The 15,934-nt window shown below is 35.2% G+C and overlaps 2 protein-coding genes and 1 long non-coding RNA gene across 4 annotated transcripts; 1 reads left to right on the top strand and 2 right to left on the bottom strand.

Moving 5' to 3' along the window:
- Positions 1-621: 621 nt before the first annotated feature.
- LOC105341388 (protein disulfide-isomerase A6) lies at positions 622-7,761 on the bottom strand. The gene is made up of 12 exons (XM_011447898.4): positions 7,623-7,761; positions 6,436-6,574; positions 6,191-6,248; positions 5,905-6,031; positions 5,576-5,694; positions 5,055-5,282; positions 2,799-2,948; positions 2,367-2,524; positions 2,091-2,163; positions 1,687-1,772; positions 1,313-1,409; positions 622-1,135 (listed from the first exon to the last, which is right to left on the bottom strand). The coding sequence occupies exons 1-12, from the start codon at positions 7,633-7,635 to the stop codon at positions 1,070-1,072; spliced, it is 1,314 nt and encodes a 437-aa protein (XP_011446200.2). The 5' UTR covers positions 7,636-7,761; the 3' UTR covers positions 622-1,069.
- A 415-nt stretch (positions 7,762-8,176) lies between these two features.
- Positions 8,177-15,394, top strand: LOC105341387 (cadherin EGF LAG seven-pass G-type receptor 2). 2 transcript variants are annotated; one of them, XM_020072594.3, is made up of 19 exons: positions 8,177-8,457; positions 9,697-9,771; positions 9,982-10,149; positions 10,321-10,399; positions 10,546-10,715; positions 10,838-11,002; positions 11,224-11,345; positions 11,466-11,643; positions 11,756-11,917; positions 12,246-12,383; positions 12,522-12,644; positions 12,800-12,985; positions 13,363-13,565; positions 13,642-13,768; positions 13,880-14,314; positions 14,522-14,744; positions 14,846-14,874; positions 14,973-15,045; positions 15,227-15,390. In XM_020072594.3, the coding sequence occupies exons 1-19, from the start codon at positions 8,301-8,303 to the stop codon at positions 15,240-15,242; spliced, it is 2,829 nt and encodes a 942-aa protein (XP_019928153.3). In that variant the 5' UTR covers positions 8,177-8,300; the 3' UTR covers positions 15,243-15,390. The 2 variants fall into 2 exon arrangements, 1 of the variants encoding a protein (XP_019928153.3); XR_010713889.1 differs by lacking the exon at positions 14,846-14,874 and having other exon boundaries at positions 15,227-15,394.
- On the bottom strand, positions 10,080-11,231 carry LOC136275322 (uncharacterized). Its single transcript, XR_010713892.1, has 3 exons — positions 10,820-11,231; positions 10,457-10,700; positions 10,080-10,211 (listed from the first exon to the last, which is right to left on the bottom strand). It is a non-coding gene; the product is annotated as an uncharacterized lncRNA (long non-coding RNA).
- Positions 15,395-15,934: the final 540 nt, after the last annotated feature.

Genomic DNA, 15,934 nt, shown 5'->3' with positions numbered 1-15,934 from the left:
CTGTATTGGGATTGTTTTCTTCAATAATAACTGGTAATATTATCCTTTTATTTCGGATATTGAGAGCGAATTATTATGTTGCGTTTCTTTAGTCCTAATTATGAGATCTAATTTTCACATCACACTATGAATGTTTGAATTCATTTTTTGCTGATCAAGGCTTGTTTATGTACAGTTGAATTTTCTCAAAACTGTTTTGAAACTGCTTTGGAGTTCTTGTAACTCTGATGTTTATAAACTGATATTCATCAAAATGGACATGATTTTTGTTTATATCTGTATTAGTTGATCTTATCTATATGAATCAAATTGACTGAATCATTATTTTGTATTCCTATCAATGAAAATTGCTCTTAACTCACAAAATAGATTTTGTTATGAAGTTTCCGATGATTTGCTTACAAATAATAAAATAAGAAATGTCCAATGACTGTACACAAGGACAATTATAGCTTTATTTATACACTCTAGTTAATTTTTAAGTGTACATGCATGTTGGCTGAATTTGGGCAGGCAAAACTGCAGCATTAACACTGTAGACTACCCGTATATAAGAACAGATTGAAGGGAATGTTATGTTACAATGACATTACCATACATAAAAAACAAAGTACAAATGCATTAAATTTTACATTTTTTAATAAATTTTCAACATTCATAAATGATAAATAAATTGTCATAAAGCATTCACACCATCAATTACAAAAATAGCATCCACTAGGCTGCATTCTTCTGGTCATCAGCATCAAATAACTGATATCATATAACATAATCAGATGATTCTTCTTCCCCGTGTCACTTGGATTTTCAATTTAAAAAACGAAAGTAGATGTAGTGACAATATAAACATTTATACATTGAAATGTCAAAAACCTGACATAAAGTACAGTTAAAAGGGTCATCTAGTGACCTCTGATTGAAATACTATCCCATCAACACTCACCATGAGGAATGAAATAAGACAAATACAAAATACACCAAAAAAACAACAAATTTTCCCTCTTATTCATTCACTCTCAGATAAACACATGTACACACATGCACACACTAACTCCTTCCAAAATAGTCACTATAGTTCATCTTTTCCATCATCCAGGTCAATGTCGCTCAGATCTATATCATCTTCAACAGGGAGCTGAAAGGAAAATTTATTTCATTTTAAAAAGTTGCTGCTTTAAAATTTAAAGGGGAACAACTCTTTCCAGTTGTGTTTCACTTAAGAAACAATAAATAAAATTTCAATGTTTTTAATTTCTGCCCAAAAACACCTGACAATAGTTCATATACTTAACATTGAAATCTTTTTATTTACCTCTCCATCTTTTCCATCCCAGGGTTCAGTTTTTTCGATGTTGGCAATCTTGGTATCTTTGAGAGGGATAGGAGCACCCTTGCCGTATGATAAATCTCTGTAAATATAAAAACACGGGTTTGTTATTTTTGCATATTTCCACTTTATAAAAGAAAAAAATGGCCATAAAAGTAACTTTTTCTCTCTTATTGAAATTATGTATTTCATAAAGAGAGAGAGTCTGAGAGAATCAAAGTTACCAGTAGTTAGTTTAGTGAATTCATGAGTTTCTGCCCCTCTTACAATATTGAAGAAGTATATTAGGAGGAATTTATTAGAGAAAATATTCTATACAAAAATTTCTGTTCAAATTTCACACAAATTAAAGCTTTTACCTGAGGTATTCATTAATGCCTTTTTCACTAAACGGACCCTTCAGTAAAACATAAACTTGTTTTCTTGTGTTTACAGCTGCCATAGCCTGCAAAAGAATTTATTTACAATGAACTTTGCAATGCTGTGCATTTTGCTAAATGGTAAATCAGATGCATTCTTTAGATACAGGGCTAGTACAAGACACAGAAATGTTTACCTTTAGTTCAGTTATAAAAATTAAAACTTGCATAACAATGCACAACCAACAGAAATATGAAAAAAATATTTTTTCATTAAAGTAGGATTTTGTGCTGAAATTATGAATAGTACTGCCCAGCAGTCAGACACGTGCACTGCCCAGTAGCTTGACAGTCAGAACTAATAGCACAATAAATCGGTATGGTTGTAGAGAATTGATACATACCGGATAACCAAATCCACCAATGCCAAGAGCAGCCTCAAGCTCCATCTGTTGACCCGCTTCAGACCACACCCATCTACAATCACGAATACAAAACAAATTAACAACAGTGGTCACAAAACAAATCAACAGCAAACAAATAATACAGAAACCAACGTTAATTGTCAAAATTTACCATACAGCACAGATAACCATACATGTACAGATTTAACCATGGATAACACAAAATTTCTAAATTGTGTGTTTATTTTCTCTGAGACAGAGCAACAGGATTCTTACCCCCAGGGTTGTTTCTTGTACTTTGTGCTCAGGTCCTTCAGGATCTGAATGTAGTCATTTCGACACTTGGACTGACAGTCCAGAATGTGGGGGAGGACTGCTACCACACACAGCTGCTTCTCCTCGCAGTTTGTCTTGATGGTGTCTTGGGACACAATCTGTTGAAAAAAAGGAAATTGGATTGAAGTTAAGAGAACAAAGAATGCTAACTTTATCGCAGTGGTTTATCTACACAAAAAAATATATGGCTTTACCTTGTAAACCTTACGGAGGTCTTACAAAAAAGTTTTCAGATGTTTTCACATTACTAACAATGACCCAAATAATAAATGTGCATCTATTAAAACTGAAAATATTGGCCCAAATCAAGAATTATCCCCATACACCTTTTGACCCCTAAAACAATATCTTTATTCAAAGCTACGGGTATACCTGTACAACTTCCGGGGGAGGGAGGTTCTCAGCGAGTTTTTCTGTGGCCCAGTTGACAATGTCTGAAGAGGTTCGCCCTCCATCATATTCCATGGCATCTCCGTCCTTCTTACCGGCAGGGAACATCTTGATGGTGGGATATCCTCGGACCTAGACAAAAGAAGGCACATTTCTCATAAACAATTTTTAAAACTCCCATTAGAAAGTACAGTAAAATATGCTATACCAAAGGGTTAGGGACAAGCCATTTTGATTCAATATAAACATAATTTGTTAAATTTTATAAGTTTTTAATACAATATTAATAATAGGGGAATGAAACAGAGTTGATACTAAGGATGAATTTGTAATAAGCATATCTGCTTTAACCATGTCTCACTGTTGTATAGGATATTTCAACAAGTGAAATGCTGTCAATGTGACAGCAAACCGGGTTTTCTTTTATGTAAACTGTATCCATAATCCATGTCAACCCTTATCCAGTGAAATGAAGTACCCTACATGTATATGCAACATTTTGCCAAAAAATGACGAAGTTCAAAAGCTGGTATTTTTTTCATAAATTATCAGAAATCAAAATCCTAGCAATATGCACACCTCTGACATATGTACAATTGAACTGCAAAAGAACAACTTCCTATCTTGAGAACTGTAGGAGGAGTTATCCGTAAAATGAGGGTACCCTATATGCAATATTTTGCCAAAAAATGACTAAGTTCAAAAGCTGGTATTTTTTTCATAAATTATCGGAAATCAAAATCCTAGCAATATGCACACCTCTGATATATGTACAATTGATCTACAAAAGAACAACTTCCTATCTTGAGAACTGTAGGAGGAGTTATCCGTACAATGAGGGTACCCTATATGCAATATTTTGCCAAAAAATGACTAAGTTCAAAAGCTGGTATTTTTTCGATAAATTATCAGAAATCAAAATCCTAGCAATATGCACACCTCTGATATATGTACAATTGATCTGCAAAAGAACAACTTCTTATCTTGAGAACTGTAGGAGGAGTTATCCGTAAAATGAGGGTACCCTATATGCAATATTTTGCCAAAAAATGACTAAGTTCAAAAGCTGGTATTTTTTCGATAAATTATCAGAAATCAAAATCCTAGCAATATGCACACCTCTGATATATGTACAATTGATCTGCAAAAGAACAACTTCTTATCTTGAGAACTGTAGGAGGAGTTATCCGTACAATGAGGGTACCCTATATGCAATATTTTGCCAAAAAATGACTAAGTTCAAAAGCTGGTATTTTTTTCATAAATTATCAGAAATCAAAATCCTAGCAATATGCACACCTCTGACATATGTACAATTGAACTGCAAAAGAACAACTTCCTATCTTGAGAACTGTAGGAGGAGTTATCCGTAAAATGAGGGTACCCTATATGCAATATTTTGCCAAAAAATGACTAAGTTCAAAAGCTGGTATTTTTTTCATAAATTATCGGAAATCAAAATCCTAGCAATATGCACACCTCTGATATATGTACAATTGATCTGCAAAAGAACAACTTCCTATCTTGAGAACTGTAGGAGGAGTTATCCGTACAATGAGGGTACCCTATATGCAATATTTTGCCAAAAAATGACTAAGTTCAAAAGCTGGTATTTTTTCGATAAATTATCAGAAATCAAAATCCTAGCAATATGCACACCTCTGATATATGTACAATTGATCTGCAAAAGAACAACTTCTTATCTTGAGAACTGTAGGAGGAGTTATCCGTACAATGAGGGTACCCTATATGCAATATTTTGCCAAAAAATGACTAAGTTCAAAAGCTGGTATTTTTTCGATAAATTATCAGAAATCAAAATCCTAGCAATATGCACACCTCTAAAATATGTACAATTGATCTGCAAAAGAACAACTTCCTATCTTGAGAACTGTAGGAGGAGTTATCCGTACAATGAGGGTACCCTATATGCAATATTTTGCCAAAAAATGACTAAGTTCAAAAGCTGGTATTTTTTCGATAAATTATCAGAAATCAAAATCCTAGCAATATGCACACCTCTGATATATGTACAATTGATCTGCAAAAGAACAACTTCCTATCTTGAAAACTGTAGGAGGAGTTATCTGTACAATGAGGGTACCCTTTTGGCAGCCGCCCGCCCGCCCGCCATTTTCACCATTTTAATAACCGGATTTTTCTGTTGGAAAACCCGGTTAAAAATCATTATTCATAAAATATAACCTTACAACTTCTAATAAACAAAGTAAAATTTACCCCGTATCTGTTGGCCATGACGCTGTGCACTGTAGCATCCAGAGCTCCAAACTTGACCTTTCCCTTCATCTCTGAGGCAGCACTCTGCCAGTGTGGGGCCAGGTTCTTACAATGTCCACACCACGGGGCAAAGAACTCGACCAACCACATGTCGTCACTGTCCAGCACCAGCCGCTCAAAGTTACTGTCTGTCAGCTCTACCACATCGTCAGCACTGCCGCCACCCGACTGAAACAACATCCCACTTGTCAATAAAACTTTCAAATCAAACCAATATGTGTAGTGTATTTCATCAAAGTAATGTTAACTTCAAACCAAAATTTGTTTTAAGTCAAGAGATTGGTCGTTCTTTGTGCTGTGCTAGGGTGGCGAAAATGATTTTTGGTCCAGTGGGAGCACTGCTCTTGACAACAGGTAAAATTACTTTTACGTCAGAACCTGTATTAGGGTATTCTATTCTCTTTCATGTTTTACGGCCAACAAGTAAATATGTTTTGTTTTGTTTTTTTAACAAATTTTACCTTTCCACCACTGCCACCACTTCGACCACTTGATCCACCACGACCTTTCAGCCTGTCCTGAACCAGAGATTTCAGTTTGGAAAGAGCTGTGTCAACAATGGCATCGGCTGTTCTTCCACCTATCACAATGTACAATAAACCATATAAGGATGTGTCATATTAATGTCATAGACTTCAGTCTGCACTGATTCATCCATAATGATATGTTTTTTTGAAATCATAGTTAGAAAATCTTAAAACATATGTAGTGGTATCTGCGATATGCCTCTAAAAGGTTATACAAATGATTTGATATTGATACAAACATTTGAGAGTCGTATAGAAGTTACCTTGGTAGTCAGATGGACTGTTTTTATTGGCACCAAAGACTTTGATGGTGGGGAACCCTTGGATCTGATATTGTCCTCCTAAGCTTTGGTGCTCATCAGCATTTACTGCTGCAATCTTCACAACCCCCTGTACAAAACAAAGAACCATTCAATACCGGTAAACCAATGACCATGTTTTCATATTTATATTCACAGGTGAGCTAAAACATAATTCTACTCCTTCAGAATCTGTTTTCTTTCAATACCCCCCCCCCCCCAAAACTAGGAATTAAAGGAGTAGCCTTACCTTGAGAGCAGTGGCTGCTTTTTTCCACTCGGGAGCCAATGATTGACAATGTCCACACCTGTAAAAATCAAGATAAATAATTATCACCATGGTTTTTCTTTGCTGTTAAGTTTTTCTTTGTCATCACGAAGGTACTGTAGCATTTTAAATTTCTCAGTGCTAGATTAACTTTTAATATTGAGATGATTTGATCACCGATGAGTTTCCAATTTAAGCTATGGGACAACAATAGAACGGTCTCTTACCATGGTGCATAAAACTCCACAAACACAAGACCATCATACATGGTGACTTCTTTGTTGAAATTAGAGGGGGTTAACTCTAGGACATCATCTGAGCTGGAGTATAGGGCAGAGGCCGAGGATAAGGCCACAGCCAAAATCGCTGGAAAGAAAGAAAAAAAATAACCCCAGGTCAATTGTAACTCGGAGAGCTAATATATTCATACTGTAGCAGGTGAAAATCTCAGGTTTCTATCACCAAGCTAAACACCTGTAATAAATATACCGGTACATATATAATAATGAATGCAAATCTTTATAATCTAGGATGTAAAATTTTATGTTGTTAGCTTTATTACCTATGTACTTGGGAGATTAAAGATATAGTGACATGCTTGATTGACCACAAATCATGTAACATTTATAATTTTTAGAGAGTTATAAAAACATTTGTTATCGCCATCTTTGATATCATAAGGGTTTGGAAATCAATGAAAGATGGAAAAATTAGGCTTTCCTCTTCCTCTCTGTAATTTGTTAAAGTGTACATTACGTTAAACTACATATCTCACTTTGATTAAAAGAATGGATGACTACAGAGATCCGACATCAATTTTGAACCTTTGAAGTACATAAGTACTTTGATAACTTCAGAACATTGTATAGTCGAAACTGTACATATTTTTCAAGTCTGTCATTCTAAAGAATACACGTTCCTTGGAGCATCAACAACACCCAATAGAGATATATAGAACTATAAATACTGTACTTGGGTTTCTGATTTGCACGAACTGTCGACAAAGTTTTTAATTTTGTCTGAATGTTTCATCCTAATGGAAAAAATGTTAAGATTTCGTGTAATAGGGAATCTCGTAAAAAAATCACACACAGACAAAAATAAACACAGATAAAAAAATTTCCCTTCTCCATGAGCCACCCCGCCTATAATACACATACTCATCCCAGGACTGCTAAATGCTCATGATCGTGGTATAAATTTACACAGCACGAGTAATCTAATGACTAGAAAAATGGTAAATCATAATTAATTTAATCTTCAAAAACTAATTAAGGTTAATACATGTACACACACTTTCAGTTTCAAGTAATTTTACTTCAGAAGCACGGTGTAATAATACCCTTTTCAAATGCGTATTTTTGACATATAGGCCTAATAAAATAGTACAGTATATACTAAAAATTTCACTAACCTAGTGGTATCATCTTTATTTCAAATCACGTCTTCTCTTCCCCAGTTTTTAGAAGCCGGGTTCTGTCAACACGTTGTTGTCCCGAAATAACAAGCGTGTCTATTTCTGATTGGTTGAAACTTTAGACGTGGGAAAGCGGGGATTTACCAAGGAGAAGATAACACTGGTATCGATCAGTTCGAGTTGTCTCTCATTTCAAAAATCAATAAAAAGGAGTAAATTTTCTTTTGAAAAATAATGAAAATTTTTTTATTAAGCCAAAAAAAACGTGGAAACAATTTTTTTCTTTCAGTGGCATGTTTTCTCTCGTCATGTAAATTAAAAAATAAAATTGCATTTATTTAAATATGTAAGTACTCTTTAGAAATCTTAAAACAATAATTTTAATTTCTCAATCAAAATTAATTTTTCACTGATCGACATACAGTAACGTTACACTTCGAACAAGATTTTTGAATAATTTATAAAAATTTTATTAGCCTAGTTAGTGTTTATAAAAAAATTTCGCCTCATATTTAAAACATCAATACTGTATCGATTTAAATCACATACACTTGATCTATACAAGTGTCAATAATTTGTACATATCCGCATGGACATAATCCAAATTTGAACATCATTCGCCTCTCTGATCACATAATCCAGGTTTTATCATTATAACGCTTCTTTGATCACTAAATGGCTACAAAAACACATTCAAAAGTTAATATTAATGCTCGAATACATGAAATAAATTCATTGCATACCAGCGCTTCTTTGGACGATGAGATAGAAATGTATCTTAAGTGGTTGCTATGTGTTGCGGTTTTTACTGCGAAGTTTTGCATAGTTGAAGGTATGTTTACTCAAAACAATATGACATTGTTAATCAATGTATTTTTTTTCAAAATTATTGAAACGTTATTAACGTTATTTGGTAATCTAAACGAGCATAAATTAATAATATATAGAGAATAATACATACCCTTTTCCATATCACAGCTTGTATCAGCCCTCGACCAATATCACAGCTTGTATCAGCCCGAGACTCCAATATCAGCCCGAGGGCCGAAGGCCCGAGGGATGATATTGGTCGAGGGCTGATACAAGCTGTGATATGGAAAAGGGTATCTATTATTATATTTATTACATACTTAGTAATAAATTAAAAAAAAACCATCACATTTTTTTTAATTGATTATTCATATTATTTGAAAAAAGTCTGCACGTGTACATGTATTTAATAAAAATATGAGTTCTTCTTGTTTTAACATGAAGCTACAGAACGGAATTTCATCAGATTTTAAAAGTTGACTGCTTTAAAACACTTGCTAGCATTTGAAGTTTTCAACTGCACTTAAAAATGTCGACTGTAACTGAAAATATTTTTCGTCCGTAAACATGCAAAAATGCCGAAGCGAAAAAAGGCAGAGGAGTTCCGAAAGGGGTGTGATACGGATCCGTATCAGCCCTGGAGGGCTGATAACCTGTATCAGCCCCGGAGGCCGATACGGATTTTGTGATGTCATCTGTATCACATATGCCAAAAACCTGTATTTATTACTAAGTATGTAATAAACATGTATATGCAACCAGAATTATGTGATCTCGATAATAACCATGCCATATCCTTTTCCCCTCATTAAAAGGGACTCCCTTTATTTTTGGTCAGATGATCTTCTTTTATTTAATTTTACATATTGGAATTTTTTTTTATATAAACTGAGACAGTTTATATAAAAAAAATTCCAATATGTAAAATTAAATAAAACTTTATCACTTTATTTTAGACAAAATGAAATAATACCCTGACATTGGATGAAAGAACAGCAGTTTTTGGTTTGCCAAATTTGTCAAAATATCTAATGTTAAATCTTGTTTTTTTGTTTTTTTTTTGAGCGGTTTTTTTTTTCAGACTTCTTTTTTTTTTAATTCTTTGATTGATATGCTTGCAAGGATGTTTTGGAGACCCCCCCCCCCTCAATGCGTAAATTGAAAAAAATAACAAAAAAAAAAAAGATGTAACTTGCTTGTTGATAATTGATGAATTCTATAAAAATAAGGGGAATAGTAAAAAAGAACTTATTCGATGCAGGAGCAGTTTGTATTGGTACAACAACACTGGGAGCGGATCCAAGCCTTAACAATGAAAGCCTTGAAAATAATAATGGTAAGGTTTCACAATTGCATGTTCCGTTATCCATCTACTAATGTATGTTAAAAAAATCTTAATCATTCAACCATCAATTAACTAATAAGTTAAAAAGGAGTCCATAATATGTATTATCCATGCTACAAATCTATGACGAAGACATTCATTTAAGCAAAAAGAGCATCAACTGTACTTAAGTGAATTTTATTTCCAATCCTGTTCCTGCAGATACCGGTTACCTGGTGACGGACCCAGCCTTCACCGCGGGGTGTTGCGGGGTACTAACAAGCTGGAGGGTCTCTATCCAGGCCCCCGGCAAAATCAGCCTCCAAATATGGCGTCCCGAAGGGTCTAAATTCAAGCTTGTCGGAGAAAACTCCTTCTCCTTTAACTCTGGTAAGCATTTACTTTATTCGGTTGTATGATTGTCTAAAATTATGATGAATTCCACATGATATCTGGAAAATAAGTGAGTGGACAATATGTGAATCATATCTAACTCAGTTATAGAGATTTAAAAAATATGGAACGGTGATCATGCATTTGCATTATATTCTTTTTTTAAAGCAAGCCAACTAATCGTTCAACTTTTGAATGTTCCACAAAGTCAGAGGATCGTGGTTCAACAAAATGACGTCATCGGGTGGTAAACGAAGTCTTATCTGCTTTTTCTCATCAACTGTAGATTTCTTAATTTGCTCACCTCCCAGTGTCCCAATAAACGTTGCCTCGCTTCCCTTCTTCTAATCATAACCGATATTTAATAATTCCTATTTCTTGATTTCATCGTAGGTATACTACCCCAGGTGATATGGTGCCTTACAAGCAAGGGGTGGGGTCTGCTTCCGGGAATTACCTGCAGGTTTTTGCCACGCCCCCTTCTGTAGGAACATCCTATGATTGGACATCGGGTGGATTCTTCAGCCAACGATCCTACGGTGTCCAGGCTGATATAGAAGAAAGTAAGATCAGGCCTTGATAAATAAAGAAATGAATATTGGTTGTTTACTGGTAGATTTTTAAATCTGTAAAAAGGGTTTGACCAAACTGTATATTGTAAATTTACCATATCAGTGTTTTCCAGATGTCGCGCCAAAATTTACAAACCTTCCAATAACCAAGACCTATCCAGACACAACTCCAACCACGACCATCATGGCGGTTTCTGTGACAGACGACAACACAGGGGACCTGACAACGCTATCTGTCACCATAGCAACACACACTGACAAGTTCAGTGTTTCTTCTAGTAAGTTGGTACATTTAGTTACCGTAATTCGATATGCAGCTTCAGCAATCCAATATGCATTTACATTTTTCCTTTCATTTTGCCTTTGGCTTCTGTAATTTGCATATTTGCTTTTAACATTTTTATGGTTATCAAATGATTATAAAAAAAATCATCAGAACTCCCCAAAACACTGGATTCTATACAAAAAAGTGAACTATTATAAATTATTTTTTCATCAGACGAGATTACCACTAAAACTGGGTGGACCTGGTCCGTTGGTACATATGACGTCACAGTTGCTGTAACAGACCAATGCGGAAATGCAGCATCCTCTACAGTGACAATTGTTATCGAAAACTCAGTACGTCTAAAACGACATTAAAAATCAACATATTCTTAATCATAAGGTAAGATGCCGATCAGTTTAATTTATACCAAGGGTAAAATACGTCATTATGAAGACATTACTTTTGTCTATCAGGCCCCCGACATATCTAACCTCCCTTCATCCTCTGACCTGCCAGAGGACGTAACAACTGAGACAAACCTCAAGGACCTTACCGTATCAGATGTACAAACATACACATGCGCAATCAGCACCGTGGAACCAAGTTCAGGAAACACCAGATTTACTCTAAAGCAGGCACCAGGAACTTCAGGTTGAGATGTTCTTCCTTTGATATGTTAAACTGCCATACTTTATTATACACATGTATAGATAGCGGTTTTTTTATTCACTTGTAACATCAACGAAAACCTCCATTCTTGTAGTATATTCCATATACTCTACGGAGAACCCGACCTTTTCCTATTCCCTTGTTCCCCAGTACAAGATCAACGTTACCTGTACTGACGAATTCAGTCTGACGTCATGGGGAGAATTTACTGTAAATATAAAACCCAACAAACCACCGGAACTGGACAAGCTTCCAGGTACACGCCATAAGTTGAACCATCATTTCTTTCTTTGTTCTAAAAGACTGATATCCGGGTATGAAATTTTTAAAGCTAAAATTTTACACATTTTAAAATTTTATAATATCATTAAATATTTGATCTTTTTCAACTTCAATATTTTCTGTATGTATTATACAAACTTGCAATTGTTTCCATCCGGTTTTGAGAAATGTTGAAAATACATTGTAAAGATGAGTTGCTTCTTGATTGGAGTTCCATGATTGGCTTACCGTTGCTGAGCTGAGATTAATCGCCATTGTTCCAACTAACATGGCTGCAGTTTTTGCAACTTTTTATTTTGTAGCAACTGTGTCAGTGTCGGCCAAAACTACGACCATCGGGACGGAAGTGTTCGATGCCTCTGCGACTGACCCAGATTCCAGTCAGGTTTTCTACAATAAGACGTGCTCCCCTGACCCTTGTCCTTTTGAAATTAACGGAGGTACAAGAACATTTAAAAAAAATTTGACTGTACTCAATCCAATCTTTTCGACAAACTTTTTAAGACTCATTCCGGACAGAAATTATTAACTGCGTGGTCTTCACAAAGAATTCGTTTGTATACACGTTTGTTCCTTAGATGGGAAAGTAAAAGCGACTGAGGATCTAATGCTACACAAAGTCCCATCATACGACTTGTACATCTATGCATATGATGGACGCTCACTGGTTGGACCAGAAACTCTTACTCTTAATGTTATCGGTACGTATGAAATAAATATTTTCTTTCATCTTCTTTATACATTTTTGTAATAAATTTTTGTGTATCGTTTTCTGTCAAAATTTTACTTATTTCAATCAGAAATAAATATTGATTTAAATCAAATACCAAAAATTGAGTTTATTTTTTATATCCAGATATCAACCACGTTCCGGAGATCAGCAATCTCCCCACAGCCACAGTGACGGTCCCAGAGAACACCGCCGTGGGGGTGGAGGTGTTTACCGTCAGGGTGAGGGACGTGGACCCCGCGGACACCCACACCTACACGGCGGTCTACAGCCCCGCCGAGGGGGAGGCCTACTTCACTGTGGACACCAACAGTGCGAACTGGTTATCCGGAACACATATATATATATATATATATATATATATATATATATATATATATATATATATATATATATATATATATATATATATATATATATATATATATATATATATATATATAGTCTATTCTAAGATTGTTTAATACTTGATGCTGTGTAGATCTTTCAAAAATAATGTATAAATCTAAAAATGGCATCAACATTTCTATGTATATGTCAACCTTTTAAGGAATAAATAACCAAATACTAAGAAATAACAACGAAATATTTATTTTCCGCTAATTATATACTAATAAAAACATATTATTTGTAACATATTTGTTACCACCCTTTACCAATATAGTTTCTTTTCTCTGCCGTTGTTAAAGCTGGTGTAATCACCGTGAAGGGCAGTATTGATTATGAGACTCTCAGAACGCAGAATAAACTGAAATATGACGTCACAATCACGGGTAACGACGGCAGGGAGAGCTCGACACCCCAACAGATGACCTTAATGGTGATTGACGTCAACGAGCCACAGACTGGGTTTGTTAAGGCGATGTATTCCACAGAAACGGGAGAAGGAAAGGTACATAAATTAAACCAGAATAAAATGCATTCAAAGTATTTTATTTATTAAAACACACTTTCTTCCCTGTGTTTAGTCAGGTGACGTGTTGTCGAATCCTTTTACTGGTACGCAAGTTTTAGATCCCGATTTCAATGATGTTCAAACCTTTACCATGGACTGTGGAGCCAACCAAGGGCAATTCCGTATGAACTCAAATACAGGTGGTACAATAGTTCCTTTTTAAAGATGTTTCCTGTGTAATTATAATGCCATTTCATAGTTCATTTAGCATACTACTACTTAAACTAATTTATTTCATCGTTTTAACACAGGACTAATCACCCTATCGTCAGAGTATGACCTTGATGATGCTGGAAAGACACAGGAAGTGGTAACATGCACGGTCACTGCAACGGACAAGGGCGGACACACGGTCTCAACCCAGCTGTCAATCACTGTCAACGAAATAAACGATAACGCCCCCGTACTGGACAAGGGAAGCTACTCTTACTTTGTCTCGCAGTGTACGTCCGTCGGGTCTCCGATAGGTCAGGTCACATCAACAGACAAGGACGTACAGCCCGAGCACAAGGACGTGACCTTTGATCTCACATCGAACGTAGGGTTCTTGGTAGGGAATGACGGGAAAATTCACGTTGCTCAGGATTTATGTGACGTACCCGTCGGTACAAAGTATGATCTTACGCTCACTGCGTCTAACGCCGACGGGTTAAAGGATACTGCTCCGGTAACAGTCGTCATTACAGGTATAACTCAGCTGGTTCTTTCTTACAACCTATTGTTGATAAATTCAACATTTTCATGATCTTCATACGAATTTGCAAAATGTGGATTATCAATTGATTTGTTTTGTGGGAGGACAAAAATAAAGCTGAATGCCATTTTGTATCAACTTGATATAGAATATACCTATCCTTCAACTCCTATTAATGTATTCTAAAAATCAATTACAGACCCTACAACCACCACATCAACCACATCAACCACCACGACCACGACCACAGCAGCGCCACCTACTGCCGGTGGCTCCACTTCTTCTATGGACGGCTTCTTTGACAATCTGGAAAACTTGGCTTGGTTTGTTCCGGCGGTCATTTTGGCAGCAATAATGGTGGCGCTCTTGTTTTACTTCCTGTATAAGTGCATACGCAATTCTGACGCATTGTCACGTTTATGGTATGACGTCATTTTCCCTCCCTTTATTTTGTCTACCTGTTTTGTTGTAGGCCTATAATCTCATCATTTAGTTTCTTATTTATTTCTTGTATATGTTCCAGCTGCAAGCGAAAAACATCTATATCTAAAGGTATTGTTGTTTTAAAAAAATTCTTAAATATGAAATATACCATACTCGACAAAAACATTGAAATGCTCTTAGACCTAACGCTTGATATGTTCTTTCAGTGAGAGATCCTCAGAAGATTGATGGGAAGTACGAATGGAATGTGTGGTCTCATAGTGACTACACGGACACCAAGTAAGTGTGATGGCGGATTTACTGACCACACCCTAATCCTGAGTAGTCAGTCCTATATCAGCTCTAACAATAGTTATGTAACAAGTGTGCTGTATTCTTAAAATAAGTCTTGTTCCTCAACATCAATCGTTTTTTTAAACCACCTGTTTTTAGTTTTACAGCTTTCACTTTTTACTTCCAGGATAGAAATGCGATGAAGACCAGGAAGTAGATCAAGGAAGAGGAAGTTAAAACTGAAATTACTATTAGGAGTATAAATAAATACTAGTAACAGAAATATATATATATAAGGCTCATACAACTCTGATGTACATGTAGATCACGAAATTTAAAAAGTATTTTTCATTTTAATCAATAAAGATTAGTACTCAACTTGATTGTGGTTCATTGCATTCTTCATATTTTAGCTAAATTCCTGTCGTGGCCATGCACTCCGAAAAATCTCGAGTGAAATTGCGGCTTGTTCGAGTAAGAGAGTAAAAGTTATTAGAAAGCGGAAGTATGTGTGATTAATAATTGGTCAGGTAACATAAATAAGAATGTTACGTATAATATTACAACAAACCGTTTTACTTTGCGAAACAAATGAATTCTACAGGGAAACGACAGAATGCTTTGCTCTTTGCAGGAAGGATATGTTAAACCTTTATAAAACATAGTCTTGTTGTTTGAATCATTATTTTGACAAACGCATGTAAACTACAGTTAAACATATTCGATTCAAAACACAATATTAATATTTTTCTATAAAATAATTTTATAAAAGTCTTTCAAATAAACAAAATAGTTGCTGCCTCCTTTATTTTTATGTTTTCAACACGGGTTCCCAATACGTTCCATAAACATGTGTTTATTTGGTCTAATATATATGTTTCACTATGTTCATTTC

The sequence above is a fragment of the Magallana gigas genome, chromosome 5 (genome assembly GCF_963853765.1).
Source record: "Magallana gigas chromosome 5, xbMagGiga1.1, whole genome shotgun sequence".
Lineage (NCBI taxonomy): Eukaryota > Metazoa > Mollusca > Bivalvia > Ostreida > Ostreidae > Magallana > Magallana gigas.
The sequence above is the reverse complement of the archived record's forward strand: the minus strand, read 5'-3'. Positions and strand labels throughout refer to the sequence as shown.

Excerpts from the sequence above, each read along its gene's own strand:
- LOC105341388 (XM_011447898.4), bottom strand. Across the intron at positions 1,773-2,090 it reads TTGGTGGATTTGGTTATCCG|GCTATGGCAGCTGTAAACAC; the intron begins GTATGTATCAAT and ends ATTCTTTTGCAG. Across the intron at positions 1,136-1,312 it reads GGGATGGAAAAGATGGAGAG|CTCCCTGTTGAAGATGATAT; the intron begins GTAAATAAAAAG and ends TTTTCCTTTCAG.
- LOC105341387 (XM_020072594.3), top strand. The coding sequence starts at position 8,301 with ATGGCTACAAAAACACATTCAAAAGTTAATATTAATGCTCGAATACAT. Across the intron at positions 11,644-11,755 it reads GCAGGCACCAGGAACTTCAG|TATATTCCATATACTCTACG; the intron begins GTTGAGATGTTC and ends CCATTCTTGTAG. Across the intron at positions 12,384-12,521 it reads TCCTTTTGAAATTAACGGAG|ATGGGAAAGTAAAAGCGACT; the intron begins GTACAAGAACAT and ends TTTGTTCCTTAG.